The 25,237-nt window shown below is 42.1% G+C and overlaps 2 protein-coding genes across 11 annotated transcripts; one reads left to right on the top strand and one right to left on the bottom strand.

Moving 5' to 3' along the window:
* Window positions 1–164: 164 nt before the first annotated feature.
* Window positions 165–12,377, bottom strand: klhl15 (kelch-like family member 15). 10 transcript variants are annotated; one of them, XR_003221610.1, is made up of 11 exons: window positions 12,122–12,377; window positions 10,991–11,078; window positions 9,059–9,197; window positions 8,687–8,875; window positions 8,373–8,597; window positions 6,718–6,879; window positions 6,362–6,571; window positions 5,955–6,145; window positions 4,962–5,867; window positions 1,405–1,487; window positions 165–1,299 (listed from the first exon to the last, which is right to left on the bottom strand). XR_003221610.1 is itself a non-coding variant. In XM_019352904.2 (11 exons), the coding sequence occupies exons 4-11, from the start codon at window positions 9,552–9,554 to the stop codon at window positions 5,108–5,110; spliced, it is 1,896 nt and encodes a 631-aa protein (XP_019208449.1). In that variant the 5' UTR covers window positions 9,555–9,643; window positions 10,153–10,317; window positions 10,991–11,078; window positions 12,122–12,176; the 3' UTR covers window positions 165–5,107. The 10 variants fall into 10 exon arrangements, 6 of the variants coding, with proteins under 6 accessions (XP_019208449.1, XP_019208450.1, XP_019208451.1 ...); XM_019352904.2 differs by adding exons at window positions 9,535–9,643; window positions 10,153–10,317 and having other exon boundaries at window positions 165–5,867; window positions 12,122–12,176; XM_019352905.2 differs by adding exons at window positions 9,535–9,643; window positions 10,153–10,320 and having other exon boundaries at window positions 165–5,867; window positions 12,122–12,162.
* A 2,998-nt stretch (window positions 12,378–15,375) lies between these two features.
* Window positions 15,376–22,274, top strand: eif2s3 (eukaryotic translation initiation factor 2, subunit 3 gamma). The gene is made up of 12 exons (XM_003456242.5): window positions 15,376–15,526; window positions 16,570–16,633; window positions 16,711–16,838; window positions 19,251–19,372; window positions 19,583–19,677; window positions 19,904–20,062; window positions 20,639–20,773; window positions 20,863–20,957; window positions 21,054–21,198; window positions 21,321–21,490; window positions 21,580–21,752; window positions 21,871–22,274. Exons 1-12 carry the CDS (start codon window positions 15,458–15,460, stop codon window positions 21,932–21,934), a joined length of 1,419 nt encoding a protein of 472 aa, XP_003456290.1. The 5' UTR covers window positions 15,376–15,457; the 3' UTR covers window positions 21,935–22,274.
* The last annotated feature ends 2,963 nt before the right edge of the window (window positions 22,275–25,237 follow it).

A 25,237-nucleotide genomic window follows, 5' to 3' on the forward strand; every position in this document is an offset into this window, starting at 1 on the left:
GCTGATACTTTTTATATCGTATGGATTTTTTATAATGATTATGATAATAATAAACCTGCATGCAGGTTTTAATTCACTTTTTAATGTTTCAACTGGTTTCATGAATGTGTAAAGGGGAAACGTCATGTAGACAAAGTAAACAGTCAGAAAAGCACAAAGGCAGGTGAAAGTTGACCAATATGAACATTTATTTCTGGAAAGAAGTTACAAATCATTTCCAAAGAGTTTCTACTCAGATTATAAGATATGTTAATCTGGTTTTACTTTCTTTTTCGGATACAGTCGTTGTAGCAAGGTATGCCTTTTTTTTTAATCCTCTACTCTGTTTTCCTACTGACAGACTGGTGGACTAAAGGATGCTGCGCTATGACTGGATGTGCCTCGAATTGGGACAGTAGTACTTTATTGGTTACAAGTTTCTTCTTCAAACGGCGACATGAGAGAAGGAGGAAGAAGAGGAAGAGCAGCGAGCGGACTGCAGTGGCACATTTAAGGTATCAGCTGCAGAGTATAGGGACACGGAGGAGATGTGAAGGGAGGAGCAGTTAATGAAGAGATTCATTTTCCTGCCTCAGTTAAGACAGAATCATGCACTTAAATTTAGGAGGTCCTTAAAATCACTAACAATAAAAAAGGACCCAATTTAAATTTCAATCAATCTACGCTGTTTTGTTTGCTTACAAAAAATATTTTATTCAGCTTAGAATCACTTCATATTTTGCTTCTCATCCTTGCCCTTCATGCGGTGGCTCTGTGGCCCATCAGTGGGGCCTGCCCCACAGTTTGAGAAGCACTGAGCTAAAGTAAAGGGAGCACAAGAGTTTTAAAGCAGATCTGAAGAACTGAACCATTTACAGAACTTGAAAGCAAAAAAAGTTTATTTTGTGTTATTGTTTGGTCTTCAACTTCAATTTTTATAGGAGTTTGACTGGGTTCAAGTGTCCAAATAAGTTGTTAAAGGACTTGTTGGTACAGAGATATGGCTGCAACGTTTAGCTGATCCAAACAGCTGAAAGGACAAAAAAGAAAAAAAAAAAAAAAAATCATTAAACTTTGCAGCAAAAATGTCTAAAATCTGCTGACTCAAGCTTTTTAAATGTCAACAAAGAGCTGAAATGTGATGTAAATCATCTACTGCAGGGACATTACTCTCACCTGCTGCAGAGGCGTGCAGGTGGGGGAAGATTTTAAACCATTTGGGGGATTATGTCCCCACCAAAGAAACAAGAGTGGCTTTGCAGGGATGCTGTTAAAGCTGCAGCTCAGGACTCGAGAGATTCGTGGACAGCTTGGATGCTGCTACAAGAACAAAGAGGAACGCGAAGTATGACACTGAGAATTTGCATACAGGAAAATGCAAAGGTGCTGCAATACTTAAATATGCCTTAAGACTGAAAGAAAAACCTCTTGAAGCATCCGTCGATGAGCCACATGCAGAGAAGACAGACGGCCCGAGTATGAAATAAGGACAGACGATGAGGTACGACCTGAAAACAACACGACTTATGATGAAGTCTCTTGTCATAATAAATAATCCTACAACTGTTACTGCATAGCTCAGTGAAAAGCAATACCTGTAGAAAATAAATAACTTAAATATACAGCTAACAGACAAAACTGCATCAGTGTGTGCTCTAGCCCTTTTTCACAGTTGGCTCATGAAAACAAAAGACAAAAATAAAAACAATACAAGCACGGAGCTGGTCATCGAGCACGGCTTACTGGGCTGCAGGATGGAGGCGTCGCACTGCTGAGACGTGCAAGCTACAAAGACGGAGTTTGCATCAGCTGAGGAAGGTGAACCTTTAATGTCTGAAATGAACACACCACTGGTGCAAGTCATTTAAACACTGGCTGGTAACTGTTTGATTCTTTCACAGCTTAATGCTTTGGTTATACTGATCTCCAGTGTTTGCAGCTTACATTGAAACACAGAGCTTGGCTGTAGAGATAAAATATGAAGTGTGTAAACCAACCAAAGAAACAATGAACCTGAAGCAAGAACCTCTAATACGAATAGAAGCAGATTTGAAAGAATCTTTGGGGTGAGAACAGTAAATCAAGACATATTAAATACATATATGATCAGTTGTCATGGTTTTGATTTGATATTTTTCATTGTATATACAAAAATGTGCAATATAAGTGTGTCCTTTGTTAAGAAAATAGCTTTTTAAATTTACATTTACAACAAACGGCTAGAAAAAGTGGATTTTTGCAGCAAACCAGATTGCTAAACTCAGGATAAAGCTAGCTGCTGAAAAAGCCATGGGTCGCCTTACTAATGCTAAAGTCTTACTGTTAAGATTTAGCTAAACTCCTGATAAAGGCAGCCATCACAGCTGCCATCTAATTTTTCCCTTTCTGGTCATTGCTACCTCAATTTCATGGAATAGATTATAAACAAAAGCATAGTAACTACAAAGCTACAGTTAGAGTCTGAGTTCGCCACAGCTACTTTTATGTAAAGATCATTTTTTAATTAATTAGAAATATTTAAATATAACAATATATTTTACTTCTGTATTTCATTATTCCTCATCATGAGATGTGCAATCTATGGAAGCTTATTTTCACCCCTGAAAAAACAAAACTAAAAAACAAGAAACTGCCAGATTGAACGAAGTCAAAATTTCAGCTTAAAGCAAAATTTCACTTCAGTATCTTGAAATTTTGTCTAAATTTCCAAGTTAGACATTTTTAAGTTACTTTTAAGCAAGTCGAAATTTTGTGATACCAAACTTGAAATTTCAAGTAACAAATATTCAGTAGGTTTTGGGATGACCAAAACTTACATAGATTTATATTCATTTTTATAGCATTTTCTCCCTTCAAGTTATAGAAACAACCTTCCATAGAAATGACACAACTGAAACAAACAATGTCTCAAGCTAACACCAACGATGCTAGTATCGACAATGCTGTAAAACAGAAAATTTACTTTTGGACTTATCATTTGAAGATTTTTATGGTTCATCTTTCTTAAACTACTTTTTCCCCACTGTAAGTGATTAATACATTTACAGCTTTGGAAAGAAAACCAATTATACAGCCAAAGGCAGATGGCTATCTCCAGATAGCCAAGGCTAATCTTAGCTAAAGTTAAAACCCTGTGTTGCTATCTGTAAATTTTATATGTTACAGAGAACATTTCAATAAGTTCATAATAAAGTTATAAAGGAGCTAAACTCCTGCGAACACTGGTTAACCAAGCAGCTTTTAGTAGGTGCCATAGATGGTTAACTAGGTAGTTAACACAGCTAAGGTTATAGCGCTTAAACAGTGGAAAGCTAGCTGCTGTTGTAATAGCAGCTAACCTTAAAGCCTAAATGGAGATAGGTATAAATATCATCCTAGTTGTCATCTGGAAATTACAATTAATTTAAATGAGTTTAAAGATTTAATAAGATGTAGCTAAACCAGTTTATAACAGAAAGAGATAAGTAAGTCAAACTATGGCTAATGATAGTTAGCGTAAATTTGAATAGATACTCTTATTTTTGGTATTTTCATACAAGTTGTAATTTAAAGTGTCTTTAAAATCACCAAATATGCAACTGTAATATGCATTATAAAACAACAGCTAACTGTACTGCTCAACTCAGTAGGATATAATGCTAGGTGCTGACACACCAGCTAATGTTGTCAGAGCTAGCCTTAGCTAAAACTGATTTTAGCTAGTTAGCTTAGCAGATCTCAACAGCATTACAAAATTTCATATGATCTGGTAATCAAACCACCCTCAAGTCATATATTCAAATGTATTAATTTGCTAACTGGCAGAAGCCTGGCTGTAAGGTTAATAAACAAGCTATTGTTTAATTTCTCAAAGTGGTTAAAATGGAATATTGTTCAAAGACAGGGTGCACTGTCTTTAAATGTCGAGTGGTTCAATTATATCAATTTTTATGCTAAACAAGAAAACTACTTTAGAGTTTGTTATTCAACCTCAAAACTCATTTTTCATACAGCTAACAGTACTTCTGACAACATCACTCTGGTTAATGGTTTTATAATCGTTTCTGGTCCTTTATCATCAGCATAATGCATTAAAATGTTCTTGCATGAGGTCCATTGTTTCTCAAATGTTTCAACTCCTTTAGTCAGTCTTGACTTGTCAGCCATGAAGTTAATTTCAGACACGTGTCTCCAGCATTACAGCACATTCAGCTGCTGGGAGGAAAAAATTGTGCATTTACACACAATAACAACCAATAAAGTGCAGGGAACGTAGATGAGAGTGAGTAAAGCTGTGTGAGTCCATCATCATCATCATCATCATCATCATCACTGTCAGGATACATTTACTCTCAAACTGTGAGACAGAGGAAGGAAGAGGAGGACCGTGATGCTGTGCTGGATGAACATGAGCGTAGTTTGATGGATATCTGGGAGCAAAGAGCTGAATTAGGACTAAAAGCTGGAACGCACTGGAAGCGAATTTATAACAGTTGATAGCTGTTAGCAGGTTAAAGCGTCTACAGTTGTATATTTGGAGAGGCTCTAAAATGACTACACTACAGTGTATACAGTGTTACATCTCGTTTCTATACCCGATTGTTGTTATATATTTATAGGGCATTTTCCAGTGTTTGATATAGTCACTCACTAACTGATGGCTTCAAAAGAAATGAACCTAATTCGAGTAGGATTTGTGGTGCAGGTTTGCTCGACTGGTGGATTGGAATCGGACGCTTCCAGTGCGTTTCTGCGGTGAGCCTGACTGGAGCGCCTAAATACAGAAGGTGAGAAGTAGAACAGGAAGCTGACCAAAGTCCGAACATAAACCGGCAGAATGAAACCCTTTTTTTTTTTTTCCTCCAAACGATTAATTTTTTCTATATTTTCTGAGAAAGCTATATCTGAAAATGTTTGCGGGTGGCGTCTCACGCGCCGCACTTTGACTGCTGCTTCCTTCGTTTCGGAAGAGCAAAGCTATGGCCCCAGCCATTTTTCCTCACCTTAAGGTAAGTGCTGGTCTCCAGTTTAAAAGCCTGTAGAGTCTCCCACCTGTAAACACCTGATCCCGCCCCCCCCACCCCTCAGCAGGAAACTTCAGTCCGTGACGGTGCGTTTCTATAAAAGGAGGCGTGCGGTGGAGCAGACCTCAGCTGCAGCGTCTCACGTGCTCTAGAACGTACTCTGGGAAGTGCAGACTGCACACCTGCAGACCGTCCAGTTTGCAAGGCATCCTGGGATACTCGTCCTCCTTCCACTTGTTTTCCTCCGGGTCGAAGGTGAGGATGGAGTCACTGTAATGGCCGTTGTAACACAGACCGCCCAGCACCATGATCTGCCTGTCCAGCACCGCCACCCCGTGACCGCTGCGCCCGATGGGCATGGAGGCGAGGATGGTCCACTCATCAGTCTCTGGGTTGTACACCTCCGTGGACGGGCAGCCCTGCGACTCGAAGGACGCCCGCAGGATCACGCACACGCCTCCGAACACGTACAGCTTCCCGTTGTGGGAGATCATCTTGTGGAAGCAGCGGGCGTAGTTCATTTTAGATTTGTTCTCCCAGCAGCTGGCGTGGGTGCCGGGCAGCAGCGGGCCGCGGCCAGCGCGTGTCCTGTGTGAGTCCGACCCGCCCGCGCTCCCCCCTCCGCCCCCACCTCCTGCTTCCCGGCCCGGATCGAACACGCACACCTGTTTGGAGGTGGAGGAGGAGGTGATGCCACCCGTGATGTATAGTTTCCCGTTCAGGACGGTTCCCTCGTGGCCATACTTGTTGACGGGGTACGGGTCCACGAACTCCCAGCGGTCCTCTGTGATGTCGTATCGCTCTGTGGAGTAGAAGGTCTCGTCTCGTGTGCGGCCCGCCACGGCATAAATAAACTTTCCAATGACGCCCACGGCGAACTCTGACCTGCAAACGACAAAAAAACAACTCAGAAGGAGGTCGGCGAGGAAATGGGCTCTTCACTATGCAGCCATGACCTCGGGCGTCTCTAACCTGGGCACAGACATGTCCGCCATGCGTAGCCACGAGTTCTGTCGAGGGTCATAGCGGTACACTTTAGAGGAAGCGTGAAATTCACCGTCGGGCCCCAGCTCCTCTCCGCCCAGCAGGAAGGCGAAGTTGTTGACAATGGCCAGGCAGTCGGGTCGCAGCGGCACCTGAGGTCCCTCCAGCTCCCACCACACCTGAGACACAGTTAACCAGTTAGAGCCGAACACTCCATCCCCGAACTTTAAAGGAGGATTACAGGCTTAACGAGGCAACTCGGAGATATTCGCCCCAACAGCCAATGGGACGAGGAGCGCTCAGAAAGGGAGGCAAGACAGAAGCGTGTTAGACAGAAAGCACAGAAAAAGGTACAAGCATGTAGCCAATTTCCATGTACGTAAACGAGCGGTTACCTTTGGACGCTGCAGCAGGAGGATCTTGCTGTTGACCATGCTGTGACCAATCATTCCCCTGAACACGGCCGTCTGCGGGCGGACGGAGCGGATGCGGTTGGAGCGCGTCTCCACCAGAGGCTGCTGGTTGACATCATGAAAGTAGCTGAGAGCCTGATCGACCTCCTGCCGCAGCTGCCTGGAGTAACGGTAGAACTCCGACGTCTTCACCTGAGTGGAGGAAAACATCAGAAAGCTGTGAATTATGGGACTGGCTGTAGGCTTAACGTTGCTATGGTGACCTGCGTTGAGCCACCGAAGCTCCAAAAGGTGAAGGCGACCGTCCTCATTTACATCGGTCAGAAAGCAGCGCTCACCTTCTCGAAGATGTTGGCCGGGGTCATGAGACAGAAGCGGATGGACTGCACGATGGTGTCCGTGTGCCTCCAGCGCCGCCGGTCGTGCCGCAGCCACGCCTGCACTGCTTCGTACAGCTCGATTTCGGGGAAGCGACTCAGAGCGTCGCTGTTCAAGTACGCCTACATCACACAGAGGGGCAGAGGAGGTTTAACAACCGATCCAGCCGTTTTCCGTTTCCACTTTTAAATATTTCCCCCAAATTTAAGCCCTGCAAACTTCTACAAACACTACAGAGACCACAAGAGATCAATCCACAGCAACTAGAGAGAACAAGGGAGACAAGAAAATGTAATAAAACAGAAAAAATTAAGGCATCTCTGGAGCATTTTCAACAAAATATTACTCCCAAAAAAGTAAATCCATCCCATCAGAGACCTGTGCATGTGCCTGAGTCTCTGCAGGTCTAAACCTAAGATTACACGTAAGCTTTAAATTTCCATTCTATCAAATGTCACTGAGCAGCTGCTCCATCTCAAAATAATAATCTTCCTGTCCCGTCTCTTTCTAACATCTTTCTCCACATACGTCTCTGCAGCGTTAACTCACAGAAAGGCTGTGATCACAGCTGCACAGGAACTCTGTGTTTGCTGACAGAGCTGAGTGAAATGTGGTGTTTCAGATTAACTAACACTTCATAAGAATGAATTCAGTTTTTGTTTCCACCTCCTTATTAAAGCTGGATACATGACTTTACTGACAACTGCACGAATTAACATAACAGGAACGAGAAGGTTAAAAAAAGGACTTAAACAGGACCGTGGGGGGCTTTACTTTGGATTAGTCTGATTTTAAGGGTGAGATTTAACCACCATGAAACAGCGAAACTCTCTCGTTGATATTTACTGACACCTGCTGCATAAAATACATTTTATGAGTACCGAGAACAACAAATGTGCCTTTAATTTGCTCATCACCTTTTCCTGAACCCCCCGGGACACATTTCTGTTGCAGTCTGGGCTATTTGTACCTCACTAATGTCTTTGCATTTTCTTCTTTAAAACATGCACCTGGGAGTCAGACACAGCCCAACGTGTCAAAGCTGCAATCCAGATTGTCAATAAAACACGCTCCTATTAAAGGGTGTGAGGATGCCTGCACAGGAGCGGAAATTATGAAGAGTAAACACACAAAACTTTAGATGAGTTTTTTTAAATCAGAAAGAAGTAAAACAGTTTAGTTTTGTTCCAAATATATAAATATAAAGATTCTGTGCTTTTTAAAACAGCGAACATAGAAATAGAAATCAATGTGACGACAGCAAAGTGTTTGTGGAAAATTCAGACACAGATTTCGGCACATTTTTATGTTTGTTTCATATTTACACTTCCCTGAAGAACCAAACCTGCAAACGAGCTGCTTTTGACCCATTAATAAAAAGCTTTAAATGTGTTTTACTTAGAACAAACTACGCTGGCTTAACATGAGTGTGTAAGCACAGACGACAGTCGATCACTTTATCAGTTCAGAAACTGCTCTTTCTTTGTCAAGCCGACTTTAAACTGTCGCTTTAAAAACTATTTCTCAGCACTTCATAAAAAGAAAAAAGATGGATCTCACAGCATATAAGCACATTTTGTATTTATAGTTAAAAACTGTGCTCGTTTAATCAAACCTGCAGTCTCTCGAGGCTGAGGTAGGACAGGAAGTCGGGTCGGCTCATGAGTGGGACAAAGTTTTCGAGCAGGAAGTTGTCGAGCTGCTCCTGGACGCCCTCCACGCCCACGCTGAAGTCCTCTAGGAGGCGCATGACCTCGGCGCAGTTCTCCAGGCAGATCTTAGCCAGCAGGAAGGAGCAGCAGAACTCCACCGCCTCCGTCAGCTGGACGTACATGGCCGCCTGCGGGGATAGGAAGACGTGTTCTTACATCAACTGTGGATTTAATTTTGAGGCTCACAAGGCGCTCCGTTGAACTGTGTGCGTGTTACCTGCAGGATCTCCTGCACCGTGGGCATGCTGAGCTCCAGCGAGCCGTAGTACATGAAGCGGAGAATGTGGCCGAACCCAGCAGCCGTCAGCCCCTTCATGTGGATCTTGTCCTGGTCCCGCTCCCTCATGTCTGCCGTGAACATGACCCGGAAGTAGTCGCTCTGGGTGGCCAGCAGTGCCTTGTGGGCCTGAAAGTGGGAGGAGCAAACCAAAGCAGAGGTATTAACACATGAGACAGCACACCAACATTCGTCAGGGTTTTCTAGTTGAGACCACTCTTGGACCAGAAACGGGGTCAAAGGAGGAGAAAGGCCAAAGCTAGAGTTATCCTTTAAATTGACTGTTGTGTGACATGTGCTGTAGTTGCGTACCTGGAAGTGGTGCTCCTCTATCAATAGCGTGACGTCCAGCAGCAGACGCTCCTCGTACAGCGCCCTGAAGCCCGACGACACGCTCCCATCGTGCACCTGAGACAGGTACACCTCCACATCCGCCCCCGACATAACACACCTGAAGGCGCGAGCGAGCGAGAAGAGAAGCGTGAACAAGGAGAAAGGGACGAACCGTGAGGAAATAACAACCACGCAAAAATCAACTGAACACACACAGAGAAGTGACGTCTCTCCAAGGATATAAAGGTGCTGAAAAACAGTAAGCGAGGAGCTGGAAGGTCATTTAAAGGGATGTTAAAAAGCTTTGCACTTCAGCCGCCGCGCATCAAAAAGCTGTTACTCTGCACTGCAACACACCAGCTGACGGAGAAGAGAGGAAACCCTTTCAAGAACACAAACACACAGAAACTCACATGTGCTCACTGAGAACGTAAACACACACGCAGCACACTCACCTCTGATTGGCCACGGGCATGTCAGAGGGGGTTGTCCGAGCCAATCAGAGGACAGTGCCCCTTGTGTCCAGCAGATGCTAACAAAGTCCCTTTTCTGAGCGTCAATCACCTGGACGACAAAGCCAACAACAATTAAAGCGTGAACTCCTGCAAACTTTCACCAGAAATATGTGGACAAACATGTGTGATTTACAATCATAAATCATCCGTATACTTTTAGTCTCAACAGTCCTTTCAACAGTTTAGTGTTCATATACATGATAAACTCAGTGTGTTTACTCATCATCATTCAAAAAAATATAAGTAAAAGTTGATTGGAGGTAAAATGATGGTGGGATTAAAAGATGAGTCCAGTTTATTACAGCCTGCATTTTGTTTTTGGGGGGAAAATCTTGGACGTTATCCACCTCAGGAACAGGTTGGTATGGAAATCAGTTGTATTTAGGATTCTGTTGATTATCCTTCAAGATTTTGCCGTCAGACTCTGAGAACTTCATGACAATCAATCACGGTACGAGAGCTGCACCTCCTGCTGGTGGCGTCATAAGCTCTTTAAACCCACAGCTAACAGTCGCTACATTAATAATTCGTTTATCGGCCGACTAGCAAGAGCCTCACCTTTTAAAGGTCTAGTTGACTAGTGATGCACATCATGTTTCTTCTTCCTCTGCTCTCAGTTTCATTACGCGTGCACCTCCTCACAGACAGAACAGCAGAAGAGAAATCCCTCCAAACTGATGCTGCTTTCCTTTTAGCTTCCGTGCTACGTCAGCTCTCCCGCTGCTGCTTTTTGGGTCAGAATTTCAGTTCAAATATGAGATTGTGGGTTTTTTTCCCCTATTTGAAGATACAGATGGTAAAAGCTCAGACTCTGGTGTCAGATATAAAGTTATTGTTTTCAAGAGATGAAACCAAAATAACGTCTAAATTTAAAACCACCCAGACTGTAATAAACTGGAATTTAACAACCAAAATAAAAATCTAATTAAACACCAATACTTAAGAAACAAATGAAAATGAGATGTGAAAGAGATTCAAAATATGGGAAGGACAAAGAAAAGATGGGTGACAGGAATGACATAGTGTATGGGAACGAAACGTAGGAAATAACCCATCAAATCAATAATTTTACTTTTATTTCTAGTGACTTACGTTTGGTATTTCAGTTAACTACAAGTATTTTTATTTTTTCATCATCTGTACAAGAAGTGGAAATAAACCTGATACAATAACTTCTATGATTTTTAAAGCCATAAAAATCATCTAAACGTTACTCAACAGAATCATTGATATCATAGCTAAATTTAAGGATCCAAGACTTTAACCTTTGACCCCTCGCCCTTCCCCCTATCACATCCTAAAACTCAGCGGGCCGAAATGAGGCAGATGGTCTAGAGGAGGGCAGAGTGAAGATAAAAATATATATTTATCAAGGAGTTCTGTGTGTTTGACGTACCTTTTGGAGCCCGGGCGAACAATCACAGGCTTGGACGGCTGAGCGCTAAGGGGCCGCTCGCATTTCCTGTGTTTGTGCTTCCCTGGTTCTGACGGGAGAGACAGAAAAAGATGCTCTCAGAGACAAAGAAGGTTTAAATGAAGAGGAAGACACGAGGATACCCATCAAACAGTCCACGGTGCGTTCAGGGGCTTGTAAATCACAGCTCTCATGCACAGAAGAGCTGTAAAACACACATCGTCGGCAGTTTACATGAATATTTAATTTACTGGCTCTTTGGTAATAGTTTCACATGTGACAATTTAAAGGAAAATCCAACGTTAAAGCGACAAGTGATGAACAAATACATTAGTTTATGTGAGAGGCGTTTCTTCTCAACCTGCTCTCCAAGTTAGGTCTCATGTGTGTCCCAGTTTGTGATGTTTTAATTATGAAGATTGAGATGTTTATTATATCAGTGCTTTTGTGAAAATGCCAAATGTCTTCCAGCGCTGAGAAATGAGGATCATGCTAAGCTACTCTAGCGGAGCTGGAAATTTGTGTAAAAGCTAAATTGTTAATGAAAGTTGCGGCTTAATCACTTTGTTTAAGCTTGTTTGGTACTATAGCTGATTAATCCTTTCAGCCCTGCTTTCAGTGAAAACGGGATGTAGACAACATAAAGCAGCTCGCTGAATCGGTCTAGCCTCGTTTTGATCTTTCTCACCCGGTGGCTGACCTCACCTGGGTCTGCCTCCAGGTGAAAAAGAAAACATCCGCACACTTGTCACAAAAATAAGCCTCCCGCTAACGTGTTAAATCTGCACCAACACGGGGTTTAAAGTGCCCTTGGTTTCCGTGTTTACTTCTTCAAACAGCAGCGGGGGGACAGCGTGCTCCGAGCCGCGGCTGGAGCTCCAAAACAAAGGCTAACGCTGGCGGATAACGGTCCCCACACTCGGCTGTAAGGACGGAACATGGCGGCGTACATTTGTGGAAGATAAAGGAGGAAACTGTCGCAAACTGAGCGGATATTTCACTCCGTGTTTGTCTAAACTCGCTGTCACGACTCCGAGCTGGAGCTACAGGGGCTCCGACAGCTGCTTAGACCGGCGGAGCCGCTTTAGCTTAGCCTAAATCCAGCCGTCTCACCTCGGCGGTGCGAATCTCCACAACCCCTCTTCGACCAGCCAGCTCTGGCTCCGTCGGACATCAAGTTGCGAGTTCGATTCCGAGATCAAGAAAGCGGGTGGCAGCGTTGCACTGCCATGGTGGCATCAGCGTCCATCTGCCAGGCGAACAGACCCCCTACACGGAGCTAAATTAAACGGGTAAAAAGCCACAGCGGACCACAGGCTCTGCGGACGCCATTTTCTGCACCGGCGTCATTTCCCTTTTGGGCGGAACTGAAGGGCGTAGTGCGGCGCTGCATCAGAGATCGTATATTTACCAAGAGGAATCACTCCAACGAGAAAGAAAAAATCCCTAAACATACCCGGTTTGCGATGATGGCTACTCACTCAAACCAAGCACGAAGAGAAAAAAAGCACAAAAACACGTAAAATGATTTTTTTTTGTTTTTTAAAGAGATGCTAAATTGCCCCAAAGTTATTGAAAAAAACTGCGCTACACACTTTCACATGAATAATGCACTCACATAAATGTACAAATGCCTTGGTCAGTCCTCAATCATGCAGGTAAAGAATTTCCAGAAAGTTCACTTTGTTCATCTGGACGTCGCGTTTTCACTCATCAGCGTGACTTCTTCAGACTAAGCGGACTGCGGGGTTTCCTGATCTCATAATCAGTCCATCTGCATAAGGACTGAAACTTGGTGTCAGTTTCGTCATCGTTAATATGCAAATTGTGACGATCGTTGATCAATGACCATGAGTACCATTCACACTTAATCACAGCGTTTCATCTCATCACACAGAAATCTGTACATACATGTACACCGAATCTGGGCCGTAGGCGAGTTCAGAGCGCCCCTAAAATAACTATATTAACAGTACTAATCGCTTAAATAAGACTTTGTTGTTGTGGCAGAAAGAGCAGTTCTAATTTAATGACACAAATCAGTGATGCAGATTTAAAACATACTTTTACTAAAATGGAGAGAGCAGGAACGAAGACACCAGAGAGAGAGAAAAGAAACAGGCAAGAGTGGACATGTGGTCAAATTCACCAAATTATTCACCAAAAATTAAAAAGCTGTAGCTTCTGTTTTACCAACATACTCTGATCATGATTTCTCACATAACACCACAGCACACTGTTTATAAGTGTTTATAAGCAGTGTGCTGTGGTGTTATCAATTATGGATCCTCAACCTGCTCTTATAATAATTTTTATAGGAATATATTTTTGTTATTTTCTAGGTGAGTGAGGAGGAGAGAGAGGAAAGAGGTTGTACATGAACAGGAGAAATGAGGGAGCAAATAGTGAAGTTGGCTGGAAAAACAAAAGTTATTTTTCACAGAGTAGTTTTTCATGTATTTTGCTGAGGCTTTGTGTGCTTTCCAGTAGGACACTTAAAAAATGCCAGTGGACATTCTAAACAGAACATATTGATATGAATGGTGTTTTACAGGATTTACACTGTCACTCTAAACATGGCTGAACAGGATACCTGCCACTGCACTGATGTGACGGACTACAAATCTATTCTCCACTTGTGAAATCTGGGTACATGATGCTAAGTCTGTATAACAAAGGGAGGGATTGTGTTTCTTTTCTTTAATATAAAACAATTCTATTGTCTATCGTGTACAGGTCTATGTACTGAATAATGCTTCTTTATGCACTTCATGCTGCTGTGGACTGCCTCTATGTGATTAACAGACTGAATCTGCTTTGCCACAAATAGTTTAACTTCTTTTATGACTGAGCCTTTGCCTTGGTTTTGAAAATTAAAGGCTCCACCCGAAAACGGGTGGATCGGATTAAAATCTTTGATTATTCACTCTGAATTATTCTTAGACACAACAATAAGACATCAAACTAACTAACTTACTAACGTACTAACTAACATGTATCCAACTGAACTGAGGTTTGGAAATGTGAAAAGGGCTGATTACATTTGCAAACAGCATATTCCATTAATAATAGTTACAAGGCACTGTCTGCATGAAATTATGATTAGAAGCTGACCCACCTAAAAATTAGAATCCTAGAATCGCCCCTGCTCTGTACTTTCCTGAAAGATAAATGAAAAGTTACCATCGCAACACGATTTTGCTTTTCTAACAATTAAAAAACACGAAGAAGAAAACTTTAATGTAACTTTAAAGTTTGAATGGATGGATTTACCACAAAGATGCTCAAAATTACCTACAAATGCCCCTTCACTGTTGGACAACATCTCCCACCCCATGCATGAGACTGTGACAGCACTGAGCAGCTCCTTCAGTGGGAGACTGCGGCACCCACGGTGTGGGACGGAGAGATTTCGCAGGTCTTTCCTCCCCACTGCTGTCAGACTCCACAACAAAGACTTCAACTGATCTAACACACACATCCACACATGTGCAATAACACTAATGTGCAATAATCTTTTCTGGCATCGTTGTATTTTTACTCAGTTGTATAAAGCATTTGTATTCTATTTTTATCTTATTGTATATTTTATTCTATTTTATTCTACTGTATATAGTATTTTATTTTATTCTATTCTGTACAGTTGTGTACTGTATTTATTCTTATTTTATTTTATTCTAATCTTTGCTTCATAACTTTTGCACTGTCCACTTTCTGCTGTGACAAAACAAATTTCCCACGTGTGGGACTAATAAAGGTTATCTTATCTTATCTTATCTTTACTTTCACCCCGGAAGTGGGTGGTGGTGGGGTCATTAAGTGTACCTGATGTTTTCACAGCCTAAATAATGAGTGAATTATATTTTAACCATAATTGGTATATCCTAACTTTTCCTCACTAAAAATGTTTCCCGAAATCAGGCTTTATAGCGTTTTAATTTTGAACTACTATGAAATAATAGTAACCCTACTCAGGTAGACCAAACAGCCAGAACTACAAAAAGTTAGTTAGATGACGTAAATAAATCGCGACGGTCCGATCACATGGATGAACGTATACTTCTTTCTTTAAAAGGGGACTAAATTTGGGACGCATGACTGTTTCCCTGATGAGCAGCTGTTAATGGGATACGAACAGCAGCAGTGTGGGGTTATTAAACTGGTTTAAATTTACAGCAGAAACTGAGAACCGCTCCGGTTGTTGCATCAGCCCTCGAGAAAGGACCCAACTACATTTTTACTTGGGCGGATCGCTTAAGTTTAAAATTATACCTGGAAATTACCGCTAAAAAAAAAACATACCGCACAACGCTGTAATAAGTTCTTCCAGGCTTCCAGGGAGTGAAATTTATTTTGGCTGAAAACATTTTTAGGCGAAGAGGAGTGCCGGTTTAATCGATTGATCAGGCATTCGGTCGGGCCTCCTTATTCATTCCCTTTTCTTTCAAGATGGCGGGCGACGAGTCAGGCACAACGCTCGGTCAGCCTCACTTGGCCAAACAGGACCTCAGTACTCTGGTAAGTGTCTGTTTATCGTGTTTTACAGCAGTGTGGTTTTAAGTTGGCGGCTGTCGGTGGCCCGTTGTTTCAGTAAAACGGTCACAGAAAGCCGGGAGAATAGTAACGGATACCGGTGCTGCGCCACCCGGCACATGACGCAAGGGCCCAGGCTGGGCGGAAAGCTCAGACCCGTTGCACTTCCAGCACGAATTGCAGCGTTATTTCAGCCATATTTAACACGATTCACACGTTGAAAGACTTACACTTGATATTAATAGATATCAGCGTTATTGAAGCCTGTTTATCCCGGTTTAATTTTAGTTAGCTCCACGGAGTTAGCTCCATCTTTGTTAGAATCTAGAAAATGGTTCTTAATGTTTAGTCCGGCATAAAAACACCTTTATAAGCTTATATCCTTCCTGTTAGTCCAAGCTGTAAAAAGAAACCATACACTCAGCTTGTAAAGCTTTCATTCTAACTCATTTGATTTACATTGTTATAGCTCATATTCTCACCTTTTATATAAATGGAAAATTAGTACCAAAAATGTTGGTCAAAGATGCGACTCTTAGCGTGTTTTTCGTGTTTATACTAAATAACATTAGTCTTTATTCAACATAAGTTCTCGTTAGTTGTGACTTATGAGATGAGAACAAAAACACTACGTGTAGTGCTGCATGTGTCCTACAAGGGAAACAAAACCTTATTGTTTAACTGTAATCAGGGCTTGTGCCATTAAAATAGTCCTGTTTTAGTGCTCTTCACACATTGTAGTCGCTATCAAACTCTTTTATTCCCAGACACAGTCATCACCTGAAACTTTGCTTCTTTAGACACTCCTACAATAAAATTCCTAATGATTTCTGTTATATTGTTGGAAAAGTAGAGTACTTGTGGATTGTTGCAGTTCTGTGTTGCTTTATGAGAACAATCCCGGGTGGTTTTGTTTCTGCCTGTGAGCTGCTGCCCCTCTTTGTTCTTTAGGATTAAGCACACCGCTCACTCTGATGCGGTTGGTCCTGGCATGACGAGTCATTAATCTGCGTTGTTCTCTTTGTCAGGACGTGTCGACCTTGACGCCTCTCTCTCCGGAGATCATCAGCAGACAGGCCACCATCAATATCGGTATGGAAGACAGCTGATCGGATTCGATGTCTCTGTAGGGTTTGATAGGGCTTGACCTCCGTCTTCTTCTCTCTTAGGCACCATCGGTCATGTGGCCCACGGAAAGTCCACAGTAGTGAAAGCTATTTCTGGCGTGCACACCGTCAGGTTCAAGAATGAGCTGGAGAGGAACATCACCATCAAGCTTGGATATGCCAATGCTAAGGTAAGGGAGTGAATTTTCTTAGGTGTTCTTATTATTTTTGCCTATTTTTGGACCTCAGTGTTTTAGATTAAAGAGCAGTGGAAGTTTGTATGTTCAGGATTTACTCTTTCAAACGTGAGCTTTCCCATCTACAGGCTACAAATGCAAACACATTTAACTTTATTGTCAATACAAATTGTTACCACAGGTAACAGAGCATTTACATAAAATGTCTGTGATAAGAGGAAGCCTCTAAGAATGCTGATTGTGGGTTCCGTTTTTTTCCAGGTTGGGAGTGATTAAAGCCATTTATCTCAAAGTCTGACCCCCATCTTGAAAGAACTGCTTTGTTTTACATACATTTTTTGTATGAAATCTAACTTTTGGCTCATTCAGAGGCCTTTTTGTTGGTTAAGAGTTTGTTTAGGGTTTAAGTTGGAATTGGAGTTTGACTTAATGTCCCAGGATACCCACAGCGAGAGGTGCATGACCTGCCGAAACGATGGGTATAATGGGGTCCAAATAGAGCTGGGCGATATAACGATAACGATATGTATTGCGAAATAACTTTTTCTCGATAGAAAAATTAAACTATTGCGATAGACCTCATCTCTTTCTCTTCCTCTCTTAAAAAAAAGAAAAAAAAGAACAGCCAATCCAAATTAAGTAGCGCAGAGCCGAACCAATCACAGCCACAGCGTCACATCACGTGACTTGTTACGTACAGCACAAGTGCCAAGCCGCACATGTGTATTTGTTTGGGAAGCAGCCAGCCGCCGTGCCGGCCGGGTAATGGAGGAAATGCGTGTGCCGACTACAGAAAAATCAGCCGAGAGCTTGGGTGACCAGGTTACCGAAGACAACACAGATGACGGTTCCAATGCCGGAGAGATTGAGAGTGTGGAGGTATTTCGGCTATTTGAAGTCTGACAAAAAACAGAGTAGCGCGTTTTTTCCCAAGAGTTAGCTGCCTGGCAAAGTGCTACCTGTGCATCGCCGCAACCAGTACAGGGGGTAATATTGTGACTTGCCACAGGGCCGCTTTAAAGTCTGAAGCAGTGGAAAGACTTGTCTTCCTGTCCTGCAACGTGTAGGCTTTTGTCAGACTACAGAGAGAGAGAGATAGATAGATAGATAGATAGATAGATAGATAGATATAAAAAAATATGAGTTGCACCTAGTATTTGAAGAATGTTCTGTTAGCATCTTTATTTTAAAACTGTTTGAAAAGCTAAGCTATACAACAAGGAGAGATTGAGAATTTCCTTTTAGTTCTCAGTTTATTTGATATTGACAGAAGTTAGTCAATTTTGTCTGTTCTTCTGTAAAACAAACTAAGATTTATTTTTAGAATTAATATTTTGTTTCTAAGTGGAATTGACAATTTAGTTTTGTCTGTTTTGTTTGTTCTATTTTGAAACTTAAACTACCTTTTGTGTAGTTTGCAATATTTGCCTTTATTTATCTGAAAAAGTCTCTTGTTCCTTAAGTACATCTAACCTGTTGAACTTATTATGGGAAATAAATATTTAAATTAAAACAAGCTGCTGATTATTTCACATTTTACTCGTGAGCAACGGCACATTTAAATCTTACAAATATAGTTATTTGGCTTATATCGTGATATATATCATTATCGCCTCAAATGAAAAAAACATATTGTGATATGAAAAAATCTTATATCGCCCAGCTCTAGGTCCAAAGTATTGGTGATTAAACTCGGTGGACTGGTAGGATTGAAATCTGCAGACCTCCTTCTACATGTCACAGTTTTCATGGCATAAAATGAGCCTTTGGTGGGTGACGTAGAGCCCCCGTCACATAGGCTTACATTCTGGTCTGCAGTCCTCCACTAAGTGCTCAAATTTGGTGGTTTATAATGAGGACTACACTTTATTTTCCTTATTGACCACTGGTTGGTAGGGGGTTGCCAACTGATATCTAGGTCTGTGTGCTTAAATGCTTAAACCTGATCAATGATCAGCTCAATCATGGAGTGTTAGTTACCTTATTTGGAAAACACTGAGGTGTAAATAGTATAAATGCTAAATATGCATAAGCAAATGACACCCTGATGAAATTTTTTGCTTTATAATTTTGCCGAAAACTTTTTGGTGGTTTCCAAGGGTTTCTCTACATGTTGACACCAGGGGGCAGTGTTGAACATATGGAAGAACTGTTGGTTGTGCTGTTGTTGTTCCTCTTAGCTTTGAGCTTGAGCCACAGAGAAGAAGTCAAAACAAAGATCGTATTTGTAGTTAAGTGAAACTGAGCGCTAAACACAATAAAAACTGCCGACTGCAGCTGCTCTGTGTGCTTCTCAGAATATCTCAGCCTTCAGCTCAAACTTAGCTCTGCCCCCTCCTGAATGAACGCTGGTTTACAGATGCTGATGAGGAGTTCACGTTGTTGCTTCTCTTACACATGTCGTAGGTCTATAAGCTGGATGATCCCAGCTGTCCCCGCCCAGAGTGCTACAGGTCATGTGGCAGCAGCACTCCAGACGAGTTTCCCACAGACATCCCTGGCACCAAGGGCAACTTCAAACTGGTCAGGTAAGACCGGAAAGGAAGAGGCAAAGCATTTTATCATTTATGCAGAGGCTGAACCTCTGAATCCTCAAACAAAAAACAACTTTTTGATGGTCAACTAAATGTTTTTGGGATCTTTTCTGTTCTAGAGAAGAAATTGAATGTTTGAGCACAACAGAAATAAAGTAAATGAGGAAAAATGAAAGTGACTGTTGGCTGTCTTCTTCCTCACAGACATGTGTCATTCGTGGACTGTCCCGGTCACGACATTTTGATGGCAACTATGTTGAACGGAGCAGCTGTTATGGACGCAGCTCTCCTGCTGATTGGTGAGTCTCTGAAAACTTATACCACTGTCACATTTCCCCTTAATGGCTTTGTAGTGGCTCTAATCAGGATAACTTATCCTTCTTCAGATAAAGAGGAGGTGGATATAACAGACCATTCTTTTACCAGGATTAATGACATTAGCTTAGAAAGTCAGCATCGTGCTCATCTCTGACTCCAAACATTAAAATTGTCTCGTTGTGTTTTTGCGTCCTCTTCACCTGCCAGCTGGGAATGAGTCGTGTCCCCAGCCCCAGACATCAGAGCATCTGGCCGCCATTGAAATCATGAAGCTGAAGCACATCCTCATCCTGCAGAACAAGATCGACCTGGTGAAGGAGAGCCAGGCTAAAGAGCAGTATGAGCAGATCCTGGCCTTCGTGCAGGGTGAGTCAGCCTGAAGAGAAGAAGAAAAATACATCTTTACAGATTTTGTAGCCCATTTCCAGAATTTCAGGTGTGACAGTTTAGCAGTTTAACTCAACTTAGCCTTCTTGTTTTACTACCGTTGGTTCCCAGACTTTAACTTCTGGAAAGGAAATGTCACTTAAAGCACCAGGAAACACTGGAACCTCTAATATAACATGCATGCACCTGTGGTTTTTATGATAGAATAATTAAAAAGTTAAAATGATAGACCCTTGCACTTAGAATATGACCCACTGGGGCTTTAAACACTTAAATATTTAACCAGGGTTTACAGGAATTACACTGGCCAAACTCCGAGTGAGTTCTGTTGTACATACAAATATATCAAAGATATATATATTTTAGTTTCACTCCCATTTAAGGTTTGAAAGACCAAATGAAGGATTTATTTATTTTTTGTATGTGTGTTTGAGTTTTTTCTTTCCGTTGCTGCTTATTGCCCCTTTTGAAACTCCCATGCCACACAGCGTTCTGCAGCATAAACACAATTAGATGAACTCTGATGTGAAAATGCTTTTAATGTTCCTCCTGCAGGCACAGTGGCCGAGGGCGCTCCCATCATTCCCATCTCAGCCCAGCTGAAGTACAACATCGAGGTGGTTTGTGAGTACATCGTCAAAAAGATCCCCGTGCCCATCAGAGACTTCACATCCGAGCCCAGACTCATTGGTAAGACGAGTAAAAACGCAAACATTGATTCTTTTATGTAAGTGTTTAGAGTTTGGTTTTTTTAATGTTCTGTATCTTTTGTGTTTCAGTCATTCGATCCTTTGATGTGAACAAACCCGGCTGTGAGGTCGACGACCTGAAAGGAGGTGTGGCCGGAGGAAGTATCCTTAAGGGTGTACTCAAGGTGAGAGTGTATTTATCAGTAAATTATTGGTGATTTGAAGCAGTGTGAAGTCACAAACGCCTTACTCTGCTCTGCCTTTCTCTGCGTGTCCTCCAGGTGGGTCAGGAGATCGAGGTGCGGCCAGGTATTGTGTCCAAAGACCAGGAGGGAAAGCTGATGTGCAAACCCATCTTCTCAAAGATCGTCTCTCTGTTCGCCGAGCACAACGATCTGCAGTATGCTGCTCCCGGAGGCCTCATCGGTAAGAGGCACTCTGTGCTCTCGCGTGACCTGACTGCACTGTAAATGAAGTTTTATGCTGTAAAGAGAGAAGCTGGTGATCATAGTGAGAGATGCATGTTAAGTAAACTGTGTTTTGTGCAGGTGTGGGCACTAAGATCGACCCGACGCTGTGCCGAGCAGATCGTATGGTCGGTCAGGTGCTAGGCGCTGTCGGAGCGCTCCCGGAGATCTTCACTGAGCTCGAGATCTCCTATTTCCTGCTGAGGAGGCTGCTTGGAGTCCGCACGGAGGGAGACAAGAAGGCTGCTAAGGTGAGCAATGCATTATGGGAAAGGGAGAAAAGATGTGTGAGCTTCTCAGACTTTGGTATTAACAGCCTGACTCTCTTCCTGACCTGCAGGTTCAGAAACTGTCCAAGAATGAAGTGCTGATGGTAAACATCGGCTCGCTGTCGACAGGCGGCCGTGTCAGTGCGGTCAAAGCTGATCTGGCCAAAATTGTGCTGACTAACCCGGTGTGCACAGAGGTCGGAGAGAAGATCGCTCTGAGCAGACGTGTGGAGAAACACTGGCGGTAAGAGGGCGGAGATGTGTGTGGTGTTTGCTGATAAAGGCACAGATGTTTCTGGCTGCAGTGTCAGAAACACGCCTCCTGATGTGTAACCGTGTCTCTCTCTGTGTTTTCCTCACAGTCTGATTGGTTGGGGACAAATCAGGAGAGGCGTGACCATCACACCCACAGTGGACGACGACTGAGACTAGCAAACACACGGCCATCACACTCTTCTCTTCTTTTCCTGTTGTGTGTTTTTTTTTTTTTTTTTTTTAATTTGTTCCCCACACGGAGGAGGGAGGGGAAGTGAACACGGACATGTCGGCGGTTTGAAGACGCCTCCTCGCTCTGCTCCTCTTCCTCTGCAGCGACACGTGAAGGTCGACCTCTGAACTTCTGCTTCCTGCTGGAGATGAAGGAGGACCCAGGAAGGGAGGAGGCGCTTCAGACTGTCGTAACGAAACTCCAGAAACCAGGAGTCTGTTTGGGGATGATCTGTACTAACCTCAGATTACAGCTGGAATAAAATCAATTTGGAAGGAACGAGGTCGTCTTTGAACATCATTCTTGCTGTTACAGGGAAACTCAGAGATGAAATTACTTAGTGGATAAGTTTTAATTTTGACCAAATTGTAATTTAAAAAAAAAAGAGTTTTGATTGTCCCCCTTTTCTTTCTTTTCTTTTTTGTGATAATAAAATTAAGAACTTTGTGTCGTCCCACAGAGCTTATACATTCACAAAGAGAATAAAAAAAACAAACAAACAAAAAAATACTATTAAAAGTAGACACTGGTCCATTCATTGTATGAATGGCTGTTAGAGGTCCGAATTAAATTTAAAAATAAAACGTCATTTGCCCTTTACTTAAGGTTGAAAATACCCCTGTCAAAAAGTGTGGGAGTTAGTTTAAAAGCCATACAAACTATGCAGAATTAAGTATGAACAGTTTCTTAATGCTGTGAACCATTAATCGCACTGATGAATTGCGGGAATTTGTTCAACTGTATAGAAATCCTAAAATCTTAATCATTGTCAGGCGTGTTCTGAACGCTTTTACCTCCCGCCTCAGTGCAGATGCTACAGATCGTTAAAATTGTTTATATTACCCTTTAAAACCTAACAGTAATACATTATATACAAAGCCATTACTACTGCTGATGATGAATTACTTTTATATAATTAGGAGGCCATGTGCAATGCCATATTGAGGCAATGCATCATGGGACGCTCAGACCTCGCCTAAGATTCTTCAAGTTTTAAAGATTTTTAAAGGTTAGCAGTAGTTCAGTGATACTTTTCTGCACACGTCGTTTTGCAGATCAAAAAAATCTGTTCATGGTTAATTCGGCTTTCATAATTCTTCTAAACGACTACATGAAAACTGTTTTCATGTAGTCTGTACACGCTGTATTAGCAGGCTATAGCGCCATTATTTGTTTTTTTAAATGTTAGCACATTATAAAAGCTGGGTTTATATTCCCAAAGATGCGGGTAATATAAACGGATCAGAAATTACATCATTCCAGTTATAAGTTTACCAAATATAATTAGGATATTTGATCTAATTATAATGCAAACACCTAGCACAGGGGTCTGCAACCTTTTACACCCAAAGAGCCACTTGGACCCGGTTTCCACGCAAAAGAAAACACTGGGAGCCGCAAATACTTTTTGACATCTAAAATGAAGATAACACTGTATATATTGTTTTTTATCTTTATGCTTTGTGTGAACAACTAAAGTGTGCTGCTTATGAAATCCATGAAGTGCAACAGAGAAAATTAAATTATATTTATGTAATCAACACATTTTGAACTCTTAAAGAAATATAACAAAAGGAAAGACACCCAGCTGAACTAAAATGATCCATGTAGCAAACAAAAACTGTTGTCAGCCGCCAACCTTATATCGCCTTTGGGCTGTTGGAGCCTTGGCCTGACTCTTAAAAAATAATTGGAAAAAAGCACTATGCTGCTGAAAAATGGATATTTGCAAAATTCTGCCTAAATATGTATTTTACCTGGTTAATGCGTGCGGGGGGGCGTGGTTTGCAGCGCCGCTGCAGGGGAGGCGGACGCACCTGAGCGACACCCGCAATCACGCCTCGCTGCCTTAACGTCTGCGCTATCTGTGCTGTTGTGTTGTTGGTGGTGTATGTCGGGCTCTGAGCTGAAAAGCTACAGCCGGCTGTATGCGTACAGCAACCGTGTGTGAAAAGTGCTCAATAAAGAGATGCTCAAAAGCGTGTTCATGGAAACATCGTCGGGTCTGCCGTGATTTGTTTACAATGGGACTTCTGCTCCTGAACCTCTGCGCACAGAGTCCGCAAATCGGGGCTATACGAAGTCAGTTTACGCAGGACTGTAAGCTGTCATCTGTCAGGCGTGAACGGTGTTTGTCTTTAACATAGTTCACGGTGGAGAACAGCTGCTGACATAATGTGGATCCGAAGATCCATAATTGGCCTACCTAGAGACAAAGTCTCGATAAATGCACGGCGTTTCGGCGGGTATACCGGCTTCCGCGAGTGTGACTCTTATTTTGAGCGATGAAAAAATAATAGAATATAATTTTATTTTTATATTTCAATATCACAATAAGCTTCCAATTTAGAACTACGAGTTAAAAAGAACTAACATAAATAAAATACACTTCAGCTAAATACTTCTAATTTATTTGCCCAAACCACGCGGAGCCGCACTATAAGGACTAAAGATCCGCATGCGGCTCCGGAGCCGCAGGTTGCCGACCCCTGACCTAGCAAAAGATGGATATCAACATTATGAATACATTAACATACACCTCTATCAGTGGCGGTCCTAGCCTGTTTGGCGCCCTGGGCGAACACTCCCTCTGCCGCCCCCCCCCCCACACACACAAATCATATTAAGGATTGTACATTAACATAAAACTGTTGTACACACACACACACACACATATGAAGAGAAAGTATGCATAGTATACAAACGGCTACCAAACAGCCATCATAATTCCTAATACAATGAGGACAAATCAACAATTGACACTGACTAATTAATATTAAAATCTGTAACATAATGTATTGTTTGGAGTTTAGTCTGTTACTGTTGCTATTTTTACCATTTCTTCTTGGAGCAACTGTAACCCACATTATTTTCTTAGGGATTAATAAAGTATTCTGATTCTGATTGTTTCAGGATGACCTGCCATTATCCAATGACACATCTGCTTACCTGTATCTTTTGCTCATTTCTCCTCCTCTTCTTTTCTCTTTTTTCTAAACTGAGCCCCTGATGGCTTTGAACTTTTCTTGTCCATCTTCCATTGGTTTTAATTTTGCACGCCAGTATGAACACCCATCCTCCAACCCGAGGATCACCACAACATAACCTAATAGACCTACACCTTAGTTCACAGATTCACTTTGTCTAAGGTGTATTTCTGAGATTTCACACAACCCAGGATTCAAATGATGAATACACAATGGACTTGGATTTACAACATTATGAATGACATGTGCTCTATT

This window comes from Oreochromis niloticus, linkage group LG9, assembly GCF_001858045.2.
Source record: "Oreochromis niloticus isolate F11D_XX linkage group LG9, O_niloticus_UMD_NMBU, whole genome shotgun sequence".
Taxonomy (NCBI): domain Eukaryota; kingdom Metazoa; phylum Chordata; class Actinopteri; order Cichliformes; family Cichlidae; genus Oreochromis; species Oreochromis niloticus.